Raw genomic sequence first — 23,468 nt, 5'->3', positions numbered from 1 at the left:
TTATAAACTAAAATCGAACGTTTTAACACAGCATAAAAGAAACTGAACTATCTGAAACTGCTTTAATTTTACAGATGTGCTTCTCAAACTAACCCAACATGTGACTTTGAAACAATTTAGAACAAAAAACTTTTAATATTTGTCCTTGTACCTGTCAATATCGTCGTAACTCCTGTGAGCGGCTCTCACAAACCGCGGGAACACGAACTGAGGCGTTGTTTTCGTTCACAGTTCCAGTTTGTGAAAACGCGAATTTGCACGCATGCGCAAGTGAAGTCTCCATTCAAAAGACGCAACACGACCAACGCAGGGATCGATCGACCAGTGAATTTGAACATTTTGCATTTGCACGTACACATTTGTACGATGAAAGAAACACACAATGTACGTTTGTTCCTTGGAAATTTTATTTTTATTAAAAGTGATGGCATGCCCCTTTTTTGGAGGGTCGGGTTGCATTAATAGGTGTGTACATGAGAGATTGAGCTATGAGAGATATTTTTTTTTAAACTAGCCTATAATATTTTTGAGTACAATATTTGAAACGGCAGACAGGGACTGTCTATCACATTTTCCTTAAGGCTTTTTGAGCATTGTAGTGATAGGCTATTTGTTATAGCCTACAGATGAGCTAGTAATTTCCTGATATTCATAATGTAGCCTATATTTAAAGATATGAAGCTGCATATATATAGTTGTGGAGAGGTTAACAGATGTTTGCTTGTGTGTTTTTATGAGAATTAGTCACCAAAGAAAATGTCATATGAGAAGATAGATACGTTTTCTTTTTAAGAATGGAGTGGGAGAATTAGACTAAGGAAGAGAAGTAGAAAACGTTGTGCTAAAAACAGTCATGATTTCTGTAGGCTAGCTACTCCCGCAGGAAGGGGCGGAGCCTGACACGGGAAACAGGATCTTCGCTTAGAACTTCCATAACTCTATTATGATGATTCAGGATATCTGACTCTCTAAGTTTGCTAAATATGTTGTATTGTTCGGTTTATCCAAACTACTCCATCATAACAGATTGTGATGGAGAAAAGGTGAGAGGGAGAGAGAGAGGGAGGAAAGAAAGCTGAATGAAGAGTGAACAAGGTCATGGGCATCTATATTAGTTCAAGTGGACACTCAAAAATTGTGCTCACAAGTCAAAAAGAGACAAAGACATGCTTCTATATTCAGCACTTAAAGGCAACTCTGCAAGTTTTGACAGCTGAGATTTATACAATTTACACATTAATAAACGTTTTTCTCTCTCTCAATGGCCAAAGTCTTCCTGTAATTTTCCTTAGGCTTCATTCTCAATTCATGGAGAGAATATGGGGACAGATAAATCAAACCTAGTTCTAAGGAACTACACAGAGTTATTAAAGGCCAGTCAGTTTTTGCATTTTGATTAATCGGAGTGCTATCCAGTTGGGTATTTAGCCACATAAATATCTATCTACTATTACCTTAAAGTTTAACTTCACTTCTGTGATGATGCTAATGGGATGGAACTGTGTCCGCCCACTTCATGTCTTGGTTCTGGGAGTATTTTTCCCATTCATTTTTCCATTTTTTGTTTAAGACTTATAAGCCTCGAACCAAACCAACCAGCTACGAGGTGAATCACAACATTACGAATATTGATTTGAAGTGAAAAGTATTTGGACATCGGACAAAAAGACAAAGGTACAAAACTGTATACATAACGGCTTTAATGAGGCATTGTGAACAACAACAACAACAACAAAAAAACAATGGATAAATATAATACTACTCTTTGAAATATGTTAATTATAAAAAAATCTATTTATTGCAAAATATGCATAAGGAGTATTTTCGGCACGGTTTGCTTTTTTGTTGTTGCGAATCATGTTTAATGTAGTTTTTCACTCGGAATTCTTCTGTTAAATGTGATTATTTTCAAAATAAGTTGAAATAATGCTGGCTGATTGTTTCAACAAAAGCACATACTACTGGTTAGCAACTTCGTAGCTCACAGTAGGTCTGTCTTTAAAGGTTTGTCATTAAAAATCAATTCCCCTATTGAAATCATGAATGGAATTTTTACTACTGGAACCGACTGTTGCACTCTATGGCAGTCAGCAAAAAGTTCTTTTGAATAATAATGGTATGTAACAATATGTGTTTGAATTTTACTGAATGGTAAATTTTAGTTTGGGATTTGGGGAAGGTGATGAGCAACAAATGCCGAGTTTGTACATTTTGATCTTTGCTGATGGAGTTTTACTGTACAGAAATACAGGCTATAAGGTTCCTGTATATGTCCAACATCATAATATATAGGAAATAGGCTAGCTTATAATGCTAGCTTGTTACTAGCCATAAAGCAGACCAACCAAATTAGTTGATCCTTCACTACTCTTAAAATGTTGCTGATCACCTTAGTATCCTCCCAGAGAGGATACATTTTGTATTTTCCCGCCTTTTTACAAATTTGCAAATAAATCTTAAGAAATGCTGCTGTTATTTTTCAGCTGTGATAAAAATTTGCCTTGATGCTATTTGGTTGGAGATGGTATTATTGGGAGGGGCATTCTCATCCTAGAGAGCATTTGATTGGACAAAAATATGCGTAGTGCAGGATGAGTCATCAATAGTTTTGATCCGTTTCCTATAAGAGAATGAATGTAAATCATGGGCCTGTCTAAATACACACACTTGTGGTTTTTGTACTTGACTACTTGTCTACTTATATATGATATTTCCGGAGTGTGGCCAAAGTGTTGGAGTGGTCGTGAAGACTGCATGTGTTTTAAGATTTTTGTTTACTCAGTGGGACACACTTAATCACTGTGTGCTTGTGGAGCTTCATTTTCAAACGTTTTACAAACTACATATGATCTCTGCAGTCTCTGTACCAATAAAATGTGCAACACTTTACGTTTTACAAACAAATTATATGTAACATCTAATTAATTAAACTTACACTGGAAAGTTTTCCTAGACTTTAGGCCTACACAAAATCGGGGCGTGTAAGTTCCTGAACATGATGAATGATGGGACACGCTTAACCTCAAAGACCGCTCTGAAGCAGTATTAAAGATAGTGTGGATTTCAGGGCAGTTTAAACAAAACCATTTTCAACTAAAAACTGAAAACCTTTTACGTGTTTTGGCCATTCATTTACACATTTTGGGGGCATGAAAATTCAAACTGTTGAAAACGGCATTCAAAGTGCAAATTTTTTAAACAATACCGTTATTGTCTCCGTGTAAACTACAAAAACACAAATTTGTAAAAATTGATGATTCATGCGCATTTGTATTAAGTGTTCAGTCTATAGACCTTATGCGCCAGAGAAACAAGCGCGCCGCCATCTTTATAATATTGTCTTTGAACTTCCGTTTTTGCGGTAGCTCTGTATATTTCTATGGCATCGCTGTCAAAGAATAACTAGCTGGTGAAGTGGATTTACTTGTTGTAGAGTTAATGAAAGTTATCGTGAGCATTGTAATATTTAAAGCAGATGTCTTAACAAATGGCAGTAGACCGGGAAGATTTTAAAACGAGCAGTTCATTCATAAATACATAAGATCGCTGTGGAAATACAAACCGGAAGTCAAAAGACAACGAGCGCAGCGCTGGAAAGGGGCGGGGCTTGTTAAGTCTGACGTCACGCGGCAGCGCTTCCAAGCGCTCTATCTCATACCACAAGAAAACAACAAATGGTGCAAATATACACACACGATGTGGTGTAATACTAGCAAAAAATTATAATCATAACCTTTTTTCTCTATACAAAATCCCAGATGGCCAGACAGTGATTCATCTTTTATAAATCGTTAAAATATTAATGTCTGTGACGCTGTGAGCACGGAGACTGTTGTGTAGACTGTAAGTATTTTAAATGTTTAACTTTTTAAAATTTTAAACGTTTAATATGAATAAATAGCGCTCATAAACGACCATCGCGATGGCATTTTTAAGTGAAACGAGTCGAGGCTTGGACCCGGAAACGGCGTTCCTTACTTCACGACTTAAAGGGTTAGTTCACCCAAAAATTAAAATTCTGTCATTTATTACTCACGCTCATGCCGTTCCAGACCTGTAAGACCTTCGTTAATCTTCGGAAGGCAAATTAAGATATTTTTGTTTAAATTGATGGCTCCGTGAGGCCTACATAGGGAGCAATGTCATTTCCTCTCTCAAGATCCATAAAGGTACTAAAAACATATTTAAATCAGTTCATGTGAGTACAGTGGTTCAATATTAATATTATAAAACAACAAGAATATTTTTGGGGCGCCAAAAAAAAAAAAAAAAAAATAATAATAATAACGAATTATTTAGTGATGGCCTATTTCAAAACACTTCTTCAGGAAGCTTCGGAGCGTTATGAATCAGCGTGTCGAATCCGCAGTTCGGAGCGCCAAAGTCACGTGATTTCAGCAGTTTGGCGGTTTGACACGCGATCCGAATCATGATTCGACACGCTGATTCATAACGCTCCGAATCTTCCTGAAGCAGTGTTTCGAAATCGGCCATCGCTAAATAAGTCGTTATTTGTTGTTTTTTTGGCGCACCAAAAATATTCTCGTCGCTTTATAATATTAATATTGAACCACTGTACTCACATGAACTGATAAAATATGTTTTTAGTACCTTTATGGATCTTGAGAGAGGAAATGTCATTGCTCCCTATGTAGGCCTCACAGAGCCATCGGATTTAAACAAAAATATCTTAATTTGTGTTCCGAAGATCAACGAAGGTCTTACGGTTGTAAAACGGCACGAGGGTGAGTAATTAATGACAGAATTTTCATTTTGGGGAGAACTAACCCTTTAACAAGCGGATAGGCACGTAGTCTTACTTTACAAAGTGACATCGCCAATCTTTCCGTTTTTAGTACATCAGCATTTTTCAGACCTAGGACAATTTTGTGCACTTACTTCCTGTCGCATACACGCGCTCTCAAGTGGCCAAGACCGCAAGTGTGGGTGGACAGGCCCTGTGTGTTGTGTAGTTAAATTTGTCACCATTAAGGATTACACTAGCTAGCCTCAAAGCGAACATATTGTCTAAAAACAGTCATAGAGTATGTTAGACTAGATCTGCAAGGCCACAGAACCAGGAAAACACAATATGGAATGTTGTGCACAGTGTAAAAGACCAAACAGAGACACTGATGATAAATCAACACACAGAAATATGTTTTTTCAGGCCTTCTTTATGAAATGAAAAAAAAAAAAAAGTACAATTTTATTTTTAATGCTGTAAACATTCAAATTCAGAAGAAAAACACGATGCTAAACAGATGAACAATGAATATAAACAGAAAGGCAGACAGCTGAGCGACACAGTCCTTTTGCCGCCTGGTCTTCATATGCCATCAACTACAGAGGCACTTCAAGGCCTCAGATGGTAACAAAATAGAGAGAGAAACATCGCACACACAAAGAAAATGATTACCCCCCGCCTTCGCTATCTATCAGAGCGACCCTCGCATGCTATCCGCGAGTGTGCTGCTATACTCTATCCTCTCATTGTCTGCTGCTGCAGCAAAAAACAGAAATGTAAACTTTCAAAGGAATGGAAGGTTAAAACCACATAAAATTCTTCCAATGTTTCGTAATACTTGAATGTTCCTCAGCACAACTCGATGAGGTTTCATCAAACTCAACCCTCATCAGATATAAAGGCCTTCCTGAGAAATGGCTCCTTTATTAACAGTTAAAACACATATAAACATGTTCAAAAATAGGATTAAAAATGATCCAAAAACACTGAAATGAGGAATAACATTTCCAACAAAACTACAACTACGCCAAAATACAAACACATAAACCCTGTTCAAACATTCACACTTCCTTGAAGACACGTGTGAGAGGAAATCACACATGTAACACACACATACACACACACCTGGGCTAAAGAGTGTGCTTATTGCATTTCGTTACCCCGGCGACTGGCTCAAACATTACCGGAAGTCTCCATCCAAAAGAAACGATGGTCAACAGCATGTATGTTGTGGCACACTCAACTTTGGTACTCAACAACAGAACTAAGCTTGTAAGCTGAGGATGGTCTAAATGTCAATCATTTCAACTAGCTAACATTTGAAATCTCTATAGCTCAAAACGTAGCTACCATTTGAATAAGAAACATTGTTATTCGACTGAAATGCAGCACTTGGCATCTTCATTATTTCAACATCAACAGGCATATTTTATCAGTGACATCCTGTAACACAAGGACATTTTATATCATGGCTAGTGGCTGCATAATTCAACAAAGGATTGCAATGCGTTCATTTGCGGTTCTTCATATTCATTTTGATCATTAACACAATGGTTTTGTTCAATTTCACTTGATAATTCAGAAGTCTTTCCTTCAAAGGTTATGTTCCTGAGGTAATCTTTGCAGGCGTCTTGAAATCTAATTTGGTAATTTGCTACATTTGCTACAGATCGAAATCACACACAAATCTGTTTTACATTCAACTTTGTCATGTAATAAATACATTGGGGGGGAAATAAAAACAGCTAGCTGGAGCCATGGCTTATGTCCTGGAGGCGGAGCTGTTGGCTAGCCAGGGGTTTTGATTGGTTGTGCAGGAGTACAGTACTGCCTTAAACAGCAGCGGGAGCTGCTCCAGGGGAACGGCCATCATCTTACCTGGAACCAACAATTAAATAACTGTAATTAAATTAGTTATTAAAGGATTAGTTCACTTCTGAATGAAAATTTCCTGATAATTTACTCACCCCCATGTCATCCAAGATGTTCATGTCTTTCTTTCTTCAGTGGAAAAGAAATTAAGGTTTTTGATAAACATTCCAGGATTATTCTCCTTATAGTGGACTTCAATGGCCTCCAGATGGCTGAAGGTCAAAATGACAGTTTCAGTGCAGCTTCAAAGGGCTTTAAACGATACCAGACGAGGAATAAGGGTCTTATCTAGCGAAACGATCGGTCATTTTCGAAAAAAATACAACTGTATATGCTTTATATAAACAAACGTTCGCCTTCTAAGTGCCTCCGCCAAAACCGCATTTCTGTATTCTCCAAAAAGCTTACGCTGTATGTCCCACGCCTTCCCTATTCAACTTACGGAATGAACGCAGCGCCAGTTACATTTTTTCCATAAGTAGAATAGGGAAGGCGTAATTTTGACCTTCAACCGTTTGGAGGCCATTGAAGTCCACTATAAGGAGAATAATCCTGGAATGTTTGCATCAAAAACCTTAATTTCTTTTCAACTGAAGAAAGAAAGACATGAACATCTTGGATGACATGAGGGTGAGTAAATTATCAGGAAAAGTTTATTTGAAAGTGGACTAATCCTTTAAAGGGTTAGTTCACCCAAAAATGAAAATTCTGTCATTTATTACTCACCCTCTTGTCATTCTACACCCGTAAGACCTTCGTTCATCTTCGGAACACAAATTAAGATATTTTTGATAAAATCAGATGGCTCAGTGAGGCCTGCATTGCCAACAAGATAATTAGCACTTTCAGATGCCCAGAAAGCTACTAAAGACATATTTAAAACAGTTCATGTGACTACAGTGGTTCACCTACAGTGGTTCAACCTCCGAACCACTTTTTCGAAACAAAAGATTCGTAAAGCTTCGAAGCTTCATAAGCAGTGTTTTGAAATCGCCCATTCATTGAATAAAGTCGTTATTTGTATTTTTGGCGCACAAAAAGTATTCTCATCGCTTCATAACATTGAGGTTAAACCACTGTAGTCACATGAACTGTTTTATCAAAAATATCTTAATTTGTGTTCCAAAGATGAACGAAGGTCTTACGGGTGTAGAACGACATGAGGGTGAGTAATTAATGACTAAATTTTAATTTTTGGGTGAACTAACCCTTTAAATAACTAACTGTTGTACATTCAAACTGCGTATTCACGCAGCATCCAAAGTTTCATTATGAAACACATGCACACAATATTAAAAGGAAATTAATGCATCTCTATGAACAGTGCTGAGTAGATTACTTACAAATTGTAGTCCATTACAGATTACAAATTACATGATGAAAATTGGAGTTAGTAATGTAATCTGTTACATTACATATTTTAGTTAATGTATTCGGACTACTTTTGGATTACTTTTAGATTACTTTTGACCTAATAGCACAATATTATTGATAACATATTGATATAAAAAATACAAAGAAAAAGAAAATATATTCCACAATATAAAGGGCATTAAGCATTAAATTATGTTTCCCAAACAGTTGTTTGTGAAGGAACTACAGGGGGTTAGTGAGTTCATAAAATGCTAATAATTAATTAAATCATAAAAAATAAATAAATAAAAACAATCAATACATACCAATAATATTTTAGTTGTTTACCTGCATGTCCATTAATCGACATCAGTGAACCATGAATATGCAAATGTGTTTTTGACTTAATTATTGACTTAATTATTAAATATATTAGGTGAAAAGAGGTTTAGATGACTAAAAAGTTTGGCAATAACTGCATTACATGTAAATATGAATTTGTACATTAATATGTTTGAAAGGGGACAGCCTTCAAATAAATATAGTTAAATGACTCACTGAGTGATAATTTGAATAATCATTAAAATGTGTTTATCAGGAGTTGATTAGATATGCAATATTGAGAAAACACTCCTTAAAAGTGAAATGATTTCTGTAAATTCAGTGGGCAAATCTCAATTTTCCATGAAATTATAGCCACTTAACTAGTGGCTGGTGTGTGCAAGTCGAGAAGACTTTACGAACATATATAAGTGATAGGCTTTTTTAGAAAGAAAAATTGTAAAGATAAAAATTTGGAGAGAATCAATGAATATATAATCATGTAATCAACAAAAAACAGTAGTCTGCATATGAGAATTTTAAAATGTAATATAATCCAATTACAAGTACTTCCTTTTTGGAATCTGATTACATAATACATGTAATCAGTAACTACCCAGCACTGTCTATGGAATACTTCACACCAAGTCTGAAATATTGCGCTGCAAAGATTTGTTATTGTGTTGCTTTTAGCTGGAGTTAGACATTCCCAAGTCACTAAATGCTTTTATTGCATGGAAATAAGTTGCGTGAACATCTTTATTTTGAACCAGTTCAAAAGTTTGGTAATATTTTTTAATGTTTTTGAAAGAAGTCTCTTATGCTCACCAAGGTTGCATTTATTTGATCAAAAAAACAGTAAAGCCATTAAAACTGTGAAATATGATTAAAAATTAAAATAACAGTTTTTTAATATATTTTAATATATGATACTTTTTCAAGATTCTTTGATGAATAGAAAGTTCAGAAGCAGCATTTATTTGAAATAGAAATATTTTATAACATAAAACTGTCATATTTGATCGATTTAATGCATCATTGATGAACAAAAGTATTAAGTATTATTATACTTTTGAATGGTAGTTTAAAAAAAAAAATCATCTTATTGTGTTCATTTGCTCCTGTCTGCAATTTCTCTCCAAACTTGTTGTACATATACACACCTGAAGTGTGGCGTATCTCAGAAAGGCAGGTGATGATGTCAGAGAAGCGTTTGGGCCGGTGAGGGTGAAGTTGTTCTGTCAGGTCGCGACACACAGACCAGTAACGTTCACTTAACTGTTCCAGCATGGGTGTGTTGCACAAACCTGCCACATCTACAGCACACACACTCAAATTACACATATATGCTATGTCGAAAAAAGATCTCGGTGTGAATCAGGGTTAGTGTATGTGTGTGTCTGTTACCTTGATTGAGCAGGGTGATGGTCTTTAAGCAGCTAAACTCCTCATTGCTGATGCTTAGTTGATGAAACTTACGGAAGAGAAAATTTAAGCTTTCCATGACCTCCATAGCATCCTCACCAAATCTGTACACACACGTGCATATATTCATAAATATCATATTCAATACACATATGACCCGTGCTGAAAAAATTGCTCATTGTCAGTCACCATGAAAACAAAATGGGCAATTCTTGTTCCTTTTATGGATTAATGCAGTATCTAGTACAATTGATTTATCCATGCACATCATTATTTGTTGAAATTTATGTTATCTTTAATCAAATCTTTAATCTGATGTTTATTGGCACGAGGGCGGGGCAACCTGTCACTCACATGAGATCGACCAATAGCAAACCATAACCATCCAATCAATTCCCCATGGACAAAAATCAAGTCCTGCCCCACATTTATTCTTGTTTGAGAAGCCATTTCACTCGGATATACGTCACAATCGGGAAGAAAAGAATATTATGCCGACTTTGATGACCATACACTTATATCTCACCCCTGTAGTGTCAGGTCGGAGGGTGTGTACTGGTGTGTGATGTTGGCTAATTCTCCCAGTATCTGTCCACTGTGCACTGTGAGCAAGGAGAGCAGGATGAGCTGATGCCAGGAAGCCCCCAGTAAACAAGTGCAGTCTTTGATGGACAGATCACTGTAGAACGGTAAACGCTTCAGCCAGACGATCTGTCTGAATAACAGCTCATCAGCTATACGGCACAGCAGAGCCAACAGCTCCGACTGAGTCACGATATACCTGAACAAATGAGAAAGAAAGAAACTTAGAATTAAACAGGCTGCATCTTTCAGCAAGACTTTTATATGTAAATAACCCCCTTAAGAAAGCAATCCTTTTCCATTATATGTTTAAGGGAGGATAATACAGAATTGATATAGCAATGGAAAAATGATATTTAACAATTTTTTATTTATATGCACAAATAAAGGTATACATATTAAAACTTTCTGATCAGTAAGATTTTTTAAAGAAGTCTCTTATGCTCATTAAGGCTCATTAAGGTCTTCAGTGTCACATGATCCTTCAGAAATCATTCTAACATGCTGATTTGCTGCTCAAGAAACATTTCTGATGATTCTCAATTTTGAAAACAGTTGTGCTCCTTAATATTTTTGTGGAAACCATGATACAGTTTTTTTCAGGATTGTTTGCTGAACAGAAAGTTCAAAAGAACAGGATTTATCTGAAATAGAAATCTATCTTTAATATCATTTGAATGCATCCGTGCTGAATAAAAGTATTAATTTCTTTCACAACAACAAAAAATTACGAAAAATGTAAGATTTTAAAGTATACAATGTTCTTCCAGCTTCTGGAAATATTTTTGAATGATGATACAAGCAAATCATCTGTGTTTTGAACAATTAATTGAAACAGAGAGTTTGAAAGAAATGATTCACTGAAATTAATCAAAATTTCCAAGCAATATAAGTGATGCTATTAACCCTTATATAGCAAGTAACATAAAATAACTCAGAAAATGTATTTATTTTTATTTTTTTAAAACCCATTAGCCGACAAACGTGGCTCCAAAATTCAAAATGTTTTTTATTTTATTTTATCGTTTAAATTATCCATTAAAAAAATAACTAAAAATTTATCAACATTTAGTTCAAGGTCAGCTGCCTTTTCACGACATGCTGCATATTACATTTAGATAAAGATGGTGCCAGAGTTTTTATATCAGGTCTAGGCCATTAGATATGACTACTGACAGACTTTTGGAAACCTAATGGGCAAGTAAGAGTAAAAATTCATCAAAATCCAGTCAAATCCAACTCAAAAATTGTGTAAATCCAGTCAAATCCAACACAAAAGTTGTGTTTGATATGTAATTCTGTGTGTGTGTGTGTCTTACCCCTCCTCTATGACCATGGGTGTAGTGAGAGGAGCGAGGTCTTCAGCAGCGAGTAGCTGGGCCGAGAATGTGTCCGATTGCGTCTTCAGGCTGCGGCCAGTAGGGGGCGGCAAAGGATATTTACACAACAGGAAAGAGTGGGTTAGCTGAGGACTGCTGCATTGATCTCTACAGGACACAGAGTATGTGCTCATATCCACAGAACGGCTGCAGAGAGAAAACGAGAAACAAAGTTGTATTTGCCATATAAGCAATCTTAGTATATAAATGTAAATTTAAATAAATAATACAATGTCCAATCTGCTCCAAACTTTACATGTTTGAGAACAGTCCTGCCTAAACATATCTACATATTAATATTCAGTTATAGTAATAGCACCACCCACTTAGCTGAGTGCTAAAACATGCTATTATCTTCATGAAACAAGAAGTTATAGTAACTCAAGCATACAATGTCCAATCTGCCTCAAACTTCACGTTTGATAAGTGCCCTGACCTGAAGACATCTACACGCCAATATTTATAGACATAGCGCCACCAGCTGGTGGCAGGAAGTGTGGCAAATACAAATGACTGATGTAGTCCTCCTATATTTATATACTTGAATGCATATTGCCCGCCGTACTCTGTTTTCCTAAAGCCACCGGGTGCAAGGGCCCTTTAGTCGCTGCTTGCAGCTTTAATTCTTCTACACAAGGAATCAATGCATTAACAAACTGCCTCAATTTTGAGCGTTTCTTTGTCTTGTTTTGATTCTCTGCTCGTGTCTGTTGGTTCGTTCCACAACACAAACATCTCATAATCCAATTTAATCAAAGCCATTTGTCCCCGCACATAAAAAGGGCAGGCGCGGGTCAGCGCGTCCGTGTGTAAATGCATTAGAACATCTCATTCGGGTCACACCTGGTTGACAGCGCGGAGAAAGATAAGGTCTGACCGCCCTCGGAGATACTGTTGCCAGGTGAACTGTGGTTACTGTAGCCGTGGCTCCATGTATCTGATAGTTCAGCTCCTTCTTTAAACTCCTGGCCAGACATAATTCGTTCGATCTCCTCCAGTGAGATCTACAGAGAGAGAAACAGAGAAAATCAGAGATGAATGCTTGCCATCAGCTCCACAATATCTCTGAGCAGTTTGTCGCTGTGAAATAAAAGATGGAGATCGGTCAATACGAAGCGATCTATTGTGAACAAAGCTGAAATTGTTGATAAGAAATTATGTGCTTGTTCTTTATATATTCTCTTTTCTACAAATTTTTCAGTCTCTTTTAATCTGCCAATAAGAGAAGAAATCAATAGCGAATGGGGGGCCCCAAACAAGCTCTTGCTTAGCTTGTGTCCACCTTGATTGTCATCCTCTGTGCCAGGCTGAAAGCAATGGATCTGTCAATTGTGTTTTTAAACAGAGCGAGATGTAAACTAATAAGTGAACTCAAGTTATAGAATAAGGGAGAGTCAGCAGCAACGCTAACAAACACTTCAGTGCAGATAACAAGGACACCAAGAAACAAACACACTGTGCACATCTCATTCACATTCTCTATAGATTTATGTGTTGTATACATACTTATAAGAAAGAGAGAGAGAGAAAGAGAGGAGGAGAGGGTTTCTGTTTATAACAATTGATCTCCATGTGTGGCCTTCAGAATCTCACTTAGCCCTCAGAGGAAACACAAAGCACTTCAGGCTCAATTCTGCAAGAGTGCGCTGAGATTGTGTGGAGACTGGAGACAGTGGCGTAGCAGACAGGCACGCAGGGCACCACTGCGAGGGGCCCGTGATAACCCCCCTGTGCTGACTTGCATCAACAGACGATGATCATATATCGACGATAGCCAGAGATATTGTCAAAAGCATCAAATATTGGCAATTTTAAGAGGATTTGGCATTTCCGATTAATGTAATCCCGTTAAATTCTTCTAATCTATTATTATTACCAAAGTCCCTTTAAGACAAGTCATTTCACTCGGCGGCCATCTTTGAAAGCCCCTCGGGCATCCAAGTGCAGCTCCTATCTCTTTGAATGGGGAAACATCAAATTCTCTAAAGCTGTTTGCCAAGCTTTTGATTAAATTTCATATTTGAAATCACCAATTAAATCTGACAACAACTGTCTCATTTGTTTCTAAACATTTGAATCATGACAAAAAAAAACTGTATTTTTTAGGCTGGATCAACCTAATGCGCATGTGCAGTCATAAATGCGCGTCTCTTGTGCCTCATTTCTGAGGCGCGCGTCTGACCGTTTCTATAGAAACCGGAGCTTCTAACGGCCGCTGCAGTGACGCGATGACTTTACCAATCGGCGATTGGCTCTTATTTAGAAGGCGGGACTTATTCCGCCATATTGCGCGTTGCACTTTCTCCCATTCATAATAATACGAGTGACGCGTCTTGTGTTATTCTATAGTCTTTGTTATTACTATTAAGTTCAGCTACTTTTATTATTAAATGACTGTGAGGACAATAAAAGATTAGGCTATTAGATCCTCTTTGAAAATGTTTTAAACATTTTTTTAGGTCTATTGTAGGCTACAATGAATTGAATTATAGGCCTATAAATCGAATTATTAACAGTCTATAATATTTCCTATCACTGCAGTCATCAATGAAATTTAACAGCAGCTTTACTTCAAGCAGTGACTTTAAAAAACAACCTTTTAACATGAAATACTATCTTCTCATTTGTTACACTATATGTATGGGCCACAGGAGAAATAATGGAATAAATGAAGACAGTTACGTTATGCTGTTCTCAGTATATTATCTTGAAATTCGTCTCTCGTATGCTCCATATGTTCCAATAAAAGGTGCAGTGTGTAAATTTTAGTGGCAACTAGTGGTGAGGTTGTGAACTGCAACTAACAGCGCACACCCCTCGCACCCCTCCGTTTCGGAGAAGCTACGGTGGCCGTCTGGCCGACATGTCGTCGTCTGAGAGTAGCTTGTGTGAAGCAATGAGATTTATTCTTAGTTCTAACAAAGAACGTTCTCTGCTTCTAATAAACCAGACGACTACTACTACTACTACTACTACTACTACTACTACTACGTTGTGCGTATTCAACATAGTGACGATGCAAGCTGCCTATAAAAACACAAATGATTTAGAAGAACAACATAGTGACGAAACACGCTCTGTAGAGTGTTTGTCTGTTTAGGGCTGCTGTAGAAAAATGCCGGCGCAAACTGACAACTTGACATGGACAGAAATGACTCATTCTAAGGTAATAAAACATAAGGGTTCATTATGTACGACTGAAAGCATAGTTATGTATATTATATTGCATTTCTGTCAATAGATCCTCCCAAATTTTACACATTGCACCTTTAATGCAGCATCAGACAGCTCTGTCACTTTTTACTTTTACTTTCTGTAGTGAATACTGACCGAGGTTAAGACTTTTTCACCGGCATAACTCTTGCACAAAGTTTGCACGTTGCTTCTTGTGTGATATTCATTGGTTTGCCTTCTTGGTTCAGATTTAGCTCATTTCTGGGGACAAATTTGTACCCTAACGATATATGTAAACACACACACAGTTGTCTTACCTGAACAGGTCCAATCATTTTATTCCTCCCTCCTGGCATCCCATCCTCTCTGATTGCTTAAAGTGAGATAATGAAGATATGTTAGGAATAGCATACCACCATTTTACAAATACTATTTCTGTAATTTTCAGTATGTATCAGTGGCGTTCAGTGGTGTTCTGAAATGAGGAGGCAGTTTATTTATTTTTAATATTTTATTTTTTATAAATCAAATGTAAATTCAAAAAGAAACCAAATACAATTCTATTTTGTATTTTTACATTAACAATGTAATTAATGTTCTATTTATTAATACCAAGTCAATCTCATCAAGTTAGTGTTTTAAGCATTTTTACATTGTTATGAGCCGAAGTTATTTATTCATTCATTTCATTCTGTTGTCCTGTGTGTATCTTGTGTATCTCCTCTCTCTGTGTATGTGCCTGTGCATTTTTGTGTTACAGATGGGCGGTGAATTGTGATAATCTGTTGGAGGCTGCAATTGGTTCTCCTCTTCACCTGATCCAGATATAAGGACCGCCCCAAACACATCACTTCCGCCATCATTGTGCCATCGTGTACCTCTTTGCCATTACTTTGTATTGTTTTGTTTAGTCTAGAGTGTCGTGCCCATAGGCGGAGCGTGTGTAAGGCCTTCCCCTGGCAATGGGTCAAAAATTAACAGGGGTTCGGCCAAAAATGCAGCTGCACATTTAAACTAAATCTAGTAATAAAGTGAGAATGAAAATTAAATGAAAAGTGTTGATTGTGGCATTTAATATAGATCTTCTCATGTTGCGTTATACTTTTACGTGTTTTACAGCGTTGCGCACTATAACCAATCACACGCGATTCTGTTGAGCTTACAATTGCAATGGCCAATCAGAGGCGTTCAGATTAGTCATCGCTGAAACGGCAGAGTTTTGTTCAGTGCGCAAGCTGAACTCGGAATTCTGACTGAATTCTGCACTCTCGCTAATGCTCTCAGTCTCATCATAAACTGATAAACAGATTTGGTGATTGTACTCTTGAGCGCGTCGAAACTAATATAAACAGGTTTTCTATTTACATAGAAAAGTCAACAGCATTATAGCGTTATAGTATGGAAGCCCGTTTCCGCCACTAAATAAAAAAATAAAAACAGTAATTGAGACTTTTTTTCCTCGCAATTGCGAGTTTATATCTCAGAATTGTGACTTTATTTACTCGCAATTGTGAGAAAAAAAGTCAGAATTGCGAGATAAAAAGTCACAATCCTGAGATAAAGTCGCAATTACCGTTTTTATTTTTTTATTTAGTGACGGAAACGGGCTTCCATAATATAGGCCTAATTCATTCAGAATTTAAAGATCACATATTTTTTTTGCATTTATGTTGGGATGTGTATAGGTTGCTGATAGGCGACACGTAACTATTTCATGACATAGACTCTATGTGTTTTCATGGAGGAATCGCATCTAGCCTTACCCTAGAGTTGGTTCACCCTCCGCCTATGGTCGTGCCAGAGATTGACTGTGAGTGATTATTTGTGTTTGTATTTTTTTTGGACCTTTGATAATTCCTGTTTACTTGACCCACGCCTGTTTGACTACGATTCTGGATTCTGATTTTGCTTTGTTTGCTACAGACTTTTGTAATTATTACCTGTCAATATTCTTGTACATTTTTGCCAAATTAAGGGATGTAGGGGGTTTGACGCCATTTTATTTTGTATATCTGTTTTTGGTTAGGGAGGTAGCTAAGTTTAAATTGTATTTTGTTTTCTTTATTTTGGTGTTAGGAATTATAGAGGTTAAAAAAAGAGAATTCTTCTGTTTGTTATTTTGGCCTTGTCTGCCCCTGACGCTAAACCCTTACTAAGAAATAAAACATTAAAAAAAAAAACAATAGACTATGTTGCCTGGAGGCAACACCATACCATAAAGGGTTAAACAATATATTTTATTTGTGTATTGATTTTTAGCTGTTCTTTTTAATAGTCAACTTATTTTGGATCATCAGTCATGCTCTGTAAACACTCTGTCACAGACACAAAGATGTATCTTTAATTTCACCAAGCTGATTGCTCACTAAAACCCCCCGCAGTCATCATGTTTTCAGGTCTTTTCAAGTTTGATTTTGACATGACATAAAGCGGTGATATCTAAGTGGCTGAGCTGTACTTAGTCTTCCCATTATGGCATCATTTTGTTCATTCAGACTGACGCACGGAACGCGTGTGTAAACAAGAGGCGGGATTTATCGCACAAACAAATCATATCCAATCATAACCGATCATATCCAATCATAGCGTGATAGAGGCATTGCCTCCTCTAACGTGACTTTCCCCCATTCATTGTCAATTAGCCCCACTAAACCCACCACATAGTTTAGGGGCTCTATTGATTTTCTATGAGGGGAGAGGAGGCACGAGAGATGCAGACTCCCGCTGAAACTTTACCTGCGGGTGTCGCTGTTGGACAGTGTTCCATTAGAAAACGAGTGACTTGTACACTTTTTATTGTCACATTTTGTAATATTTGCGTTGTTTTATTTTTGTAATATGGACTATTTTCTCATCCTAATTTTTTGCCTCCCTTGCCTCCTTGGAGGAAATGCCCTTGATATATATATATATATATATATATATATATATATATATATATATACTGTGCATAGTATTTTTGCTCTAAACACCTGGAAGATTTAATATTATTTACCAAAATGTGCACGATGACAGAGCGCATGGCTCAAAAAAATATTATATCCCACAATTTAATGCTCTCAATGTGTCATTATATTTTCAGTTTCACAAATGAACTGGCAATATCAACCACGATTTTTAACATCTCTCACACATTACTTGATGGGACTTCAAAAATGCAGTAAGCAAGTTGTTAGTATTGCGAATCAAACATTGCCAGGAGGAAGTTGGTGGATGGTAGAGCAATGAAGACCAACAGCCCCCTCTGTTGCACACCGCAGGCAAGTACAATCAACAGTGTGTGCCCTAGGCTAAAGTGTAGAAATTGTAAATTATGTATATGTGTAATAAGAGAGTTTTGCCCTAAGTATCAGACAGAGAGGGACAGCATGCTCTGGATCAAGAAATTTGTTATCAGCACCATCTGAGCACCTCTCATGATTATACATGCTGCGGTGCAACCCAGATCTTCAATCTGAATTTTGTGAGTTTTTTTTTTTTTTCTTCAGGCATGGCTAATCAAACCCTGATCTATATCACCTAATTTACATAGTGGAAAGATCAGATATTTGCCTCTAATGAAGCAGCATCAAAGAACAGACGAGAGGGACAGAGTTAAGAGGTAAATGCATAAACCTTGAACATTTTGTTTTTGTGTTTATACAAAAGATATTGCATAATTAGGGTGAAATTGTAATTCTGAATGGATACGCGTAAAAAGGAGAGAGGAAAAGAAAAAAGCACAGGGAAAAAACAAGGGCAAAGAAAAAGATTAAAGGATGTTTATGTAGTTCAATAATAGTTAAGTTTTAAAGATATAAAATCTTATAATATTCATAGTATCAAAGCATTAAACTAAAAATAATTAATAGTTATTTACTCAGTTTTTCCAATTATTTCATATGTTTTTATATGTTTTTATTTGGTAACACTTTACAGTAAGGTGCCATTAGTTAACATTAGCTAAAATTAGCATTGAGCAATACATTAGTTACAGCATTTATTAATCATTGTTAACATTAGTTAATAAAAATACAATTGTTCATTGTTACTAGCTCAGGTCCATTAAACAATATTAACTGATACAACTGTTTTATTTTAATAAAGTATTATTAAATGTTGATATTAACTAAGATTAATAAATGCTTTTTTATTGCTAGTTCATGTGAACTAATGTGGTTAACTAATGCTGGCAAATGGAACCTTATTGTAAAGTTTTACTTTTTATTACTGTTTTAGATAATGAATGTTTTATTTTTAAATTTAGTTTTCATTTCAATAGTAATAACCTTGATGTAAACAGGTTTCTCACTGCATTTGTTTGTATGCTAACATGCCCGTGTATGTAAGCATATTGGATTTAATCAGGATGAAATCTGCTGTTTTAAATCATCATCATCACCTGCATGTGTTTGTGTGTGTGACCGTGTTTCGCTCACCCTTGCGGTTCATTCCCATCTGAAGGCATTTCTGCAGTCTGCAGTACTGACAGCGGTTGCGTTGCTTGCGGGACATCTGGCAGTTCTTGTCCCTGTTGCAACGGTAGATGCGCTTGTTGCAAATACTGCGTTTGAAGAAGCCCTTACACCCCTCACAGGAAATGATGCCATAGTGCAGTCCGGATGCCCGGTCACCACAGATCAGACACCAGCGCTCACCCCCGTCCTCTACAGGGAAAGACATTGTCATAAAATAAAATAAAATGTCATTTAATTACATGCAAATTAAAGTGAAAGGCCTCATTTTCTCATTTGTGCTGTCCCCTGTTCTTCATTTTTCCCTATACACTGTTCCCTATTCTTTATTTTTCAATATTCAGGGAAGTCCATAGTAATTAGTATCAGCTATGTATGAAAACAATAAAAGTCTATGGTATGTCCACATTTGGATGGCTAGGTGTAGGTAACTGTGTATGTATGAGGTTTTTGCTATCTTTGTGGGGACCAGATGTATAGGAAATCATGAACAATCTACCAAATAATATCTTAATTAAAATCTAAACATTTCAAAATATAATTATAAATACATTAATAATAAAATAAAATCTAAAAATGTAAAACAAATTAAAATAATAAAATAAAATACACAAAAGTAATACATTATATAATTGCATTTTATTTAAATATATTATTAAAATAAAATCTAAAAATGTAAAAAAAAATACAAATATATTAAATAAAATAAATTATTCAATGTTATTTTAATACATTATTAAAATATAATAAAACAAAGTGTAATAAATTTGTTATTTTTAAAATTAAAATTATATTAATAAAATAAATTATTTAATGTTATTTTAATACAATATTAAAATATAATAAAATTAAATGTAATAAAATAAAATATTTTTGTTGTTTTAATACATTATTGAAATAAAATAATAATTATAATTATATTATATTATAATTATAATTATTTTTACTTTATTCTAATATTTTATTAAAATAATACATTTATTAATAATAAAACAAGAAAAATGTCATGATGAAATATAAAATATATAAAAATTATAAAATGCTTAAATTTTACTTTAATACATTTTTAAAATGAAACTAATAAAATTAATTAAATAAAATAAAACAAAATAGATATAAATTCATATAAAATTTATATTTTTGTCTTATATACATCAGCCATTAAAACACATATTGCCTGAGCACTAAGTATCCGTAAAAGGGATATAAATATATGTGCAAATATAATCTGGCAAAATAAACAACTATTTCAGTTGACATTAAGAACAGGAAGAATGATAAGAATGCAGATATCTCTGTGATGTCTGATAGTAGGTTAATCGGAGTTTATTGAGCTGTTGAAATCTTAAACTTATACATTAAAAAAAAAAAAGTTCTAAAAGTTCTTATCTAAATCTCAGAGCAAAAGAGAGCAGGATTACGCAAATACATCTCACGGCACATACACGTATGCCAGGAATCTTCTGCAGTCTCACTGTGTGTTTGAAATGACTTACAGCATCATGCGGCGTGACCCAGATTTTACTACAAACCAAAGAGACAGCGAGCCGGGAGGAAGGGGGATGGGAAACATAGAAAGAAAGACAACTGAACGCAATATTTGATGCAATCTATATTTAAACAATATCACACAGTATAACAGCTGGACTGATATTCAAACAAAAGAATATTTAAAATTCCATGCGGGAACACATTGAGATGATTATTTAAATGAATCTGTGAAGAACTGATTCACAGAAAAGAATCAGATAACTTGACAGGCATCTTCATTTCTCAGAAGTGCTGGTGAACTGTAGAGGGAGCAGGTGAGCGCAGGGGTCACAGAGAGGTCTTCTAAAAGCCTGAAAGTCGTAAACGGTACGGAAAGCACTCAACCTAACCCTGAACTCTAGAGCCATTTTACAACCCTCAGGAAGGTTGTGTGTTGTAAGGGCACAGTATTGTTGAGGATTGGGTCAAACACAGGTCAAACTTTATAGCAAACCGGAACTATGGAACACACATTTTTTTTTAAAAAATTGAACGGGGTGACATACACACACACACACACACACACACACACACACACACACACACACACACACATCCATTCACTCTCACTCACTCACCCAATGTCTAAATAAAAGCAATAAAAGGATTTTAAAAATATACACACCGACATAATCATCATGCATCCAATCTGATCCCATCACATTCTAACAGAGACAGAATAAGGAGGTAACAGGCCACTTGTAAAAAAAGTGGTTCTCGCAACCCAGAAACTGATCTTAGGTCTGTTCAGACTCTGACAGACAGCAGGGCGAAAAAAAAAAAAAAAAAAGAGTGTTGTCAGAAGTACTGAATTCGGTACCAAGTCGGTACTGAAATTTTAAAAATGTGACGCTTTGAGCACTGTTGAGTGGATTCGTAAACGCCTCTGATTGGCCATTGTGTTCACATGCTCATCAGAGATGTCTGTGGTTGGCAAAATTATTTGTTATTTAAGCAGTTTTGCATGCAGCTGGATCTGATTTTACTTGCAGATGGGAATTTTAGTACATTTTATGGAATTTTTTGTATCGTTAGTTTTTTCATTTTACTGTGTTGGGTGGTCACTTGATGTCAAATGTACAACATTGGCCCTGAAATAATAATAATAATAAAAAAACAGCTGAGAACACTTAACATGACAGCTTTACGACAGGAAATGTTGCTTTTTAATTAATGGAGTCAATCTGCATATTGGTAAAAGCATTGACGATCTTTTTACGACAATCCTTACTCTGAAACACACATGTATACAATAGGCTGACCTGAAAAATAGAGCTTTCAGCCTGATTTGAACTCAAGAAGCATCTAAAAGTTATTTTAGATGCCAGCATTTTTTTTTTTTTTAAATGTTGCAGCCAGCTCCAGCATTTTTGATCATTTTCACAAAACTTTCATGGCCCCCTGAATATTTAGTTTTATGAATATCTGAACATACAATATATCACAAGAAAGAACAGAGACTCTGTCATGAATTTGACATTTCATTTGGTAACATTAGGCAGTTTTGATTTATATGCTGTTTAATGTTTGATGATTGTGTTATTTTACATATGCATAAGCAATACTTCTATCGCTTGTCTCTGCTTCTTCGCCCACAGTATGTTTTGATCTGGAGATTCTGTACTCTTCCAAAAGATGCGTGATAGCGCAGGAAAATTCTGTTAATGGCAGGGAAAGAGTTAATACCTTCAGCAAGGATGCATTAAATTGATCAAAATCGACATTTGTAATGTTTTAAAAGATCTATTTCAAATAAATGCTGTTCTTTTGGACTTTCTATTCACTTTTTTAAACTTTCTATCTAGTATCAGTATCAGCATAAAAAGGGCACTTTAAAATGTTTATCATTGCATAATGCATACCGTTTTACAAGCCATTTAAAAACACAGTAGTTCGTACACAGTGCATCCTTCATACAGTATTCAGTAAGCTAGAACTCTGAACAAGCCTTTGATTCTGCTGATCAGAAGGAACAGCCATTTCACAGTCAGCGTGCGATGAAGATGTTGGCTCATATAGTTCACTTCACAGCACCAGAGGAAACAGCAGGAGGAACAAATCCCTTGATTTCCCAACATCCCTGTGTCATTCTCACTCCATCTCTCTCCATATCCCCGTTCATGTTGTTCTAGATCTGTCAGTGTGTATTACTGCCTCCTACATTCAGAAGCAATGGAAATCAGAAGCCTTCTGTGTCTTGTTATCTCTTTCTAGCACTTTAGCTCATTTATATCACTCACACACACACACCAAACCACTGAAAATATGGAAGTAATGGCTTTAGAGTAAATTGTTAAAATAAAATGGGATAATGTCTAATTAAATAAAAATAATAAATGAATAAATAAATATTTAAACTGGTAAAAGATGAATGTAAAAGCTAAAAAATGAGCAGGAGATCAGCTGTTATTTTATGTTATCATGATTTTAAACTTAGTCTTTAGGTTTGTAGATTGAAGGTTCTGAAGTGTACTTTGTTCGTGATAATATAATATTAATGAAATAAAAGGCCACTTAAGTGTACTTAGTGAGAGTAGACATGTTCATGACTGTTTCCTAACATACTTAAGTACACTTTTAAAAAGTGCACTCTGTTATAATGTCAAATAAAAGTTTTACTTTAAAGTGCAT

The 23,468-nt window shown here is 35.7% G+C and overlaps 1 protein-coding gene across 1 annotated transcript in view; it reads right to left on the bottom strand.

The window, feature by feature from the left end:
- Positions 1 to 5,157: 5,157 nt before the first annotated feature.
- nr6a1b (nuclear receptor subfamily 6, group A, member 1b) overlaps positions 5,158 to 23,468 on the bottom strand; it is a 36,760-nt gene continuing 18,449 nt past the window's right edge. The window contains exons 3-10 of the mRNA XM_051877161.1: positions 19,272 to 19,499; positions 15,171 to 15,226; positions 12,523 to 12,683; positions 11,620 to 11,826; positions 10,245 to 10,499; positions 9,701 to 9,822; positions 9,457 to 9,609; positions 5,158 to 6,625 (exon numbers count right to left, since the gene is read on the bottom strand). Coding sequence (XP_051733121.1) covers positions 6,510 to 6,625; positions 9,457 to 9,609; positions 9,701 to 9,822; positions 10,245 to 10,499; positions 11,620 to 11,826; positions 12,523 to 12,683; positions 15,171 to 15,226; positions 19,272 to 19,499 — 1,298 coding nt within the window. The 3' untranslated portion in view covers positions 5,158 to 6,509. The remainder of the gene's footprint in view (positions 6,626 to 9,456; positions 9,610 to 9,700; positions 9,823 to 10,244; positions 10,500 to 11,619; positions 11,827 to 12,522; positions 12,684 to 15,170; positions 15,227 to 19,271; positions 19,500 to 23,468) is intronic.

This window comes from Ctenopharyngodon idella, chromosome 21 (genome assembly GCF_019924925.1).
Source record: "Ctenopharyngodon idella isolate HZGC_01 chromosome 21, HZGC01, whole genome shotgun sequence".
NCBI classification, from domain to species: domain Eukaryota; kingdom Metazoa; phylum Chordata; class Actinopteri; order Cypriniformes; family Xenocyprididae; genus Ctenopharyngodon; species Ctenopharyngodon idella.
This window is presented reverse-complemented; position numbering and strand designations above follow the sequence as displayed.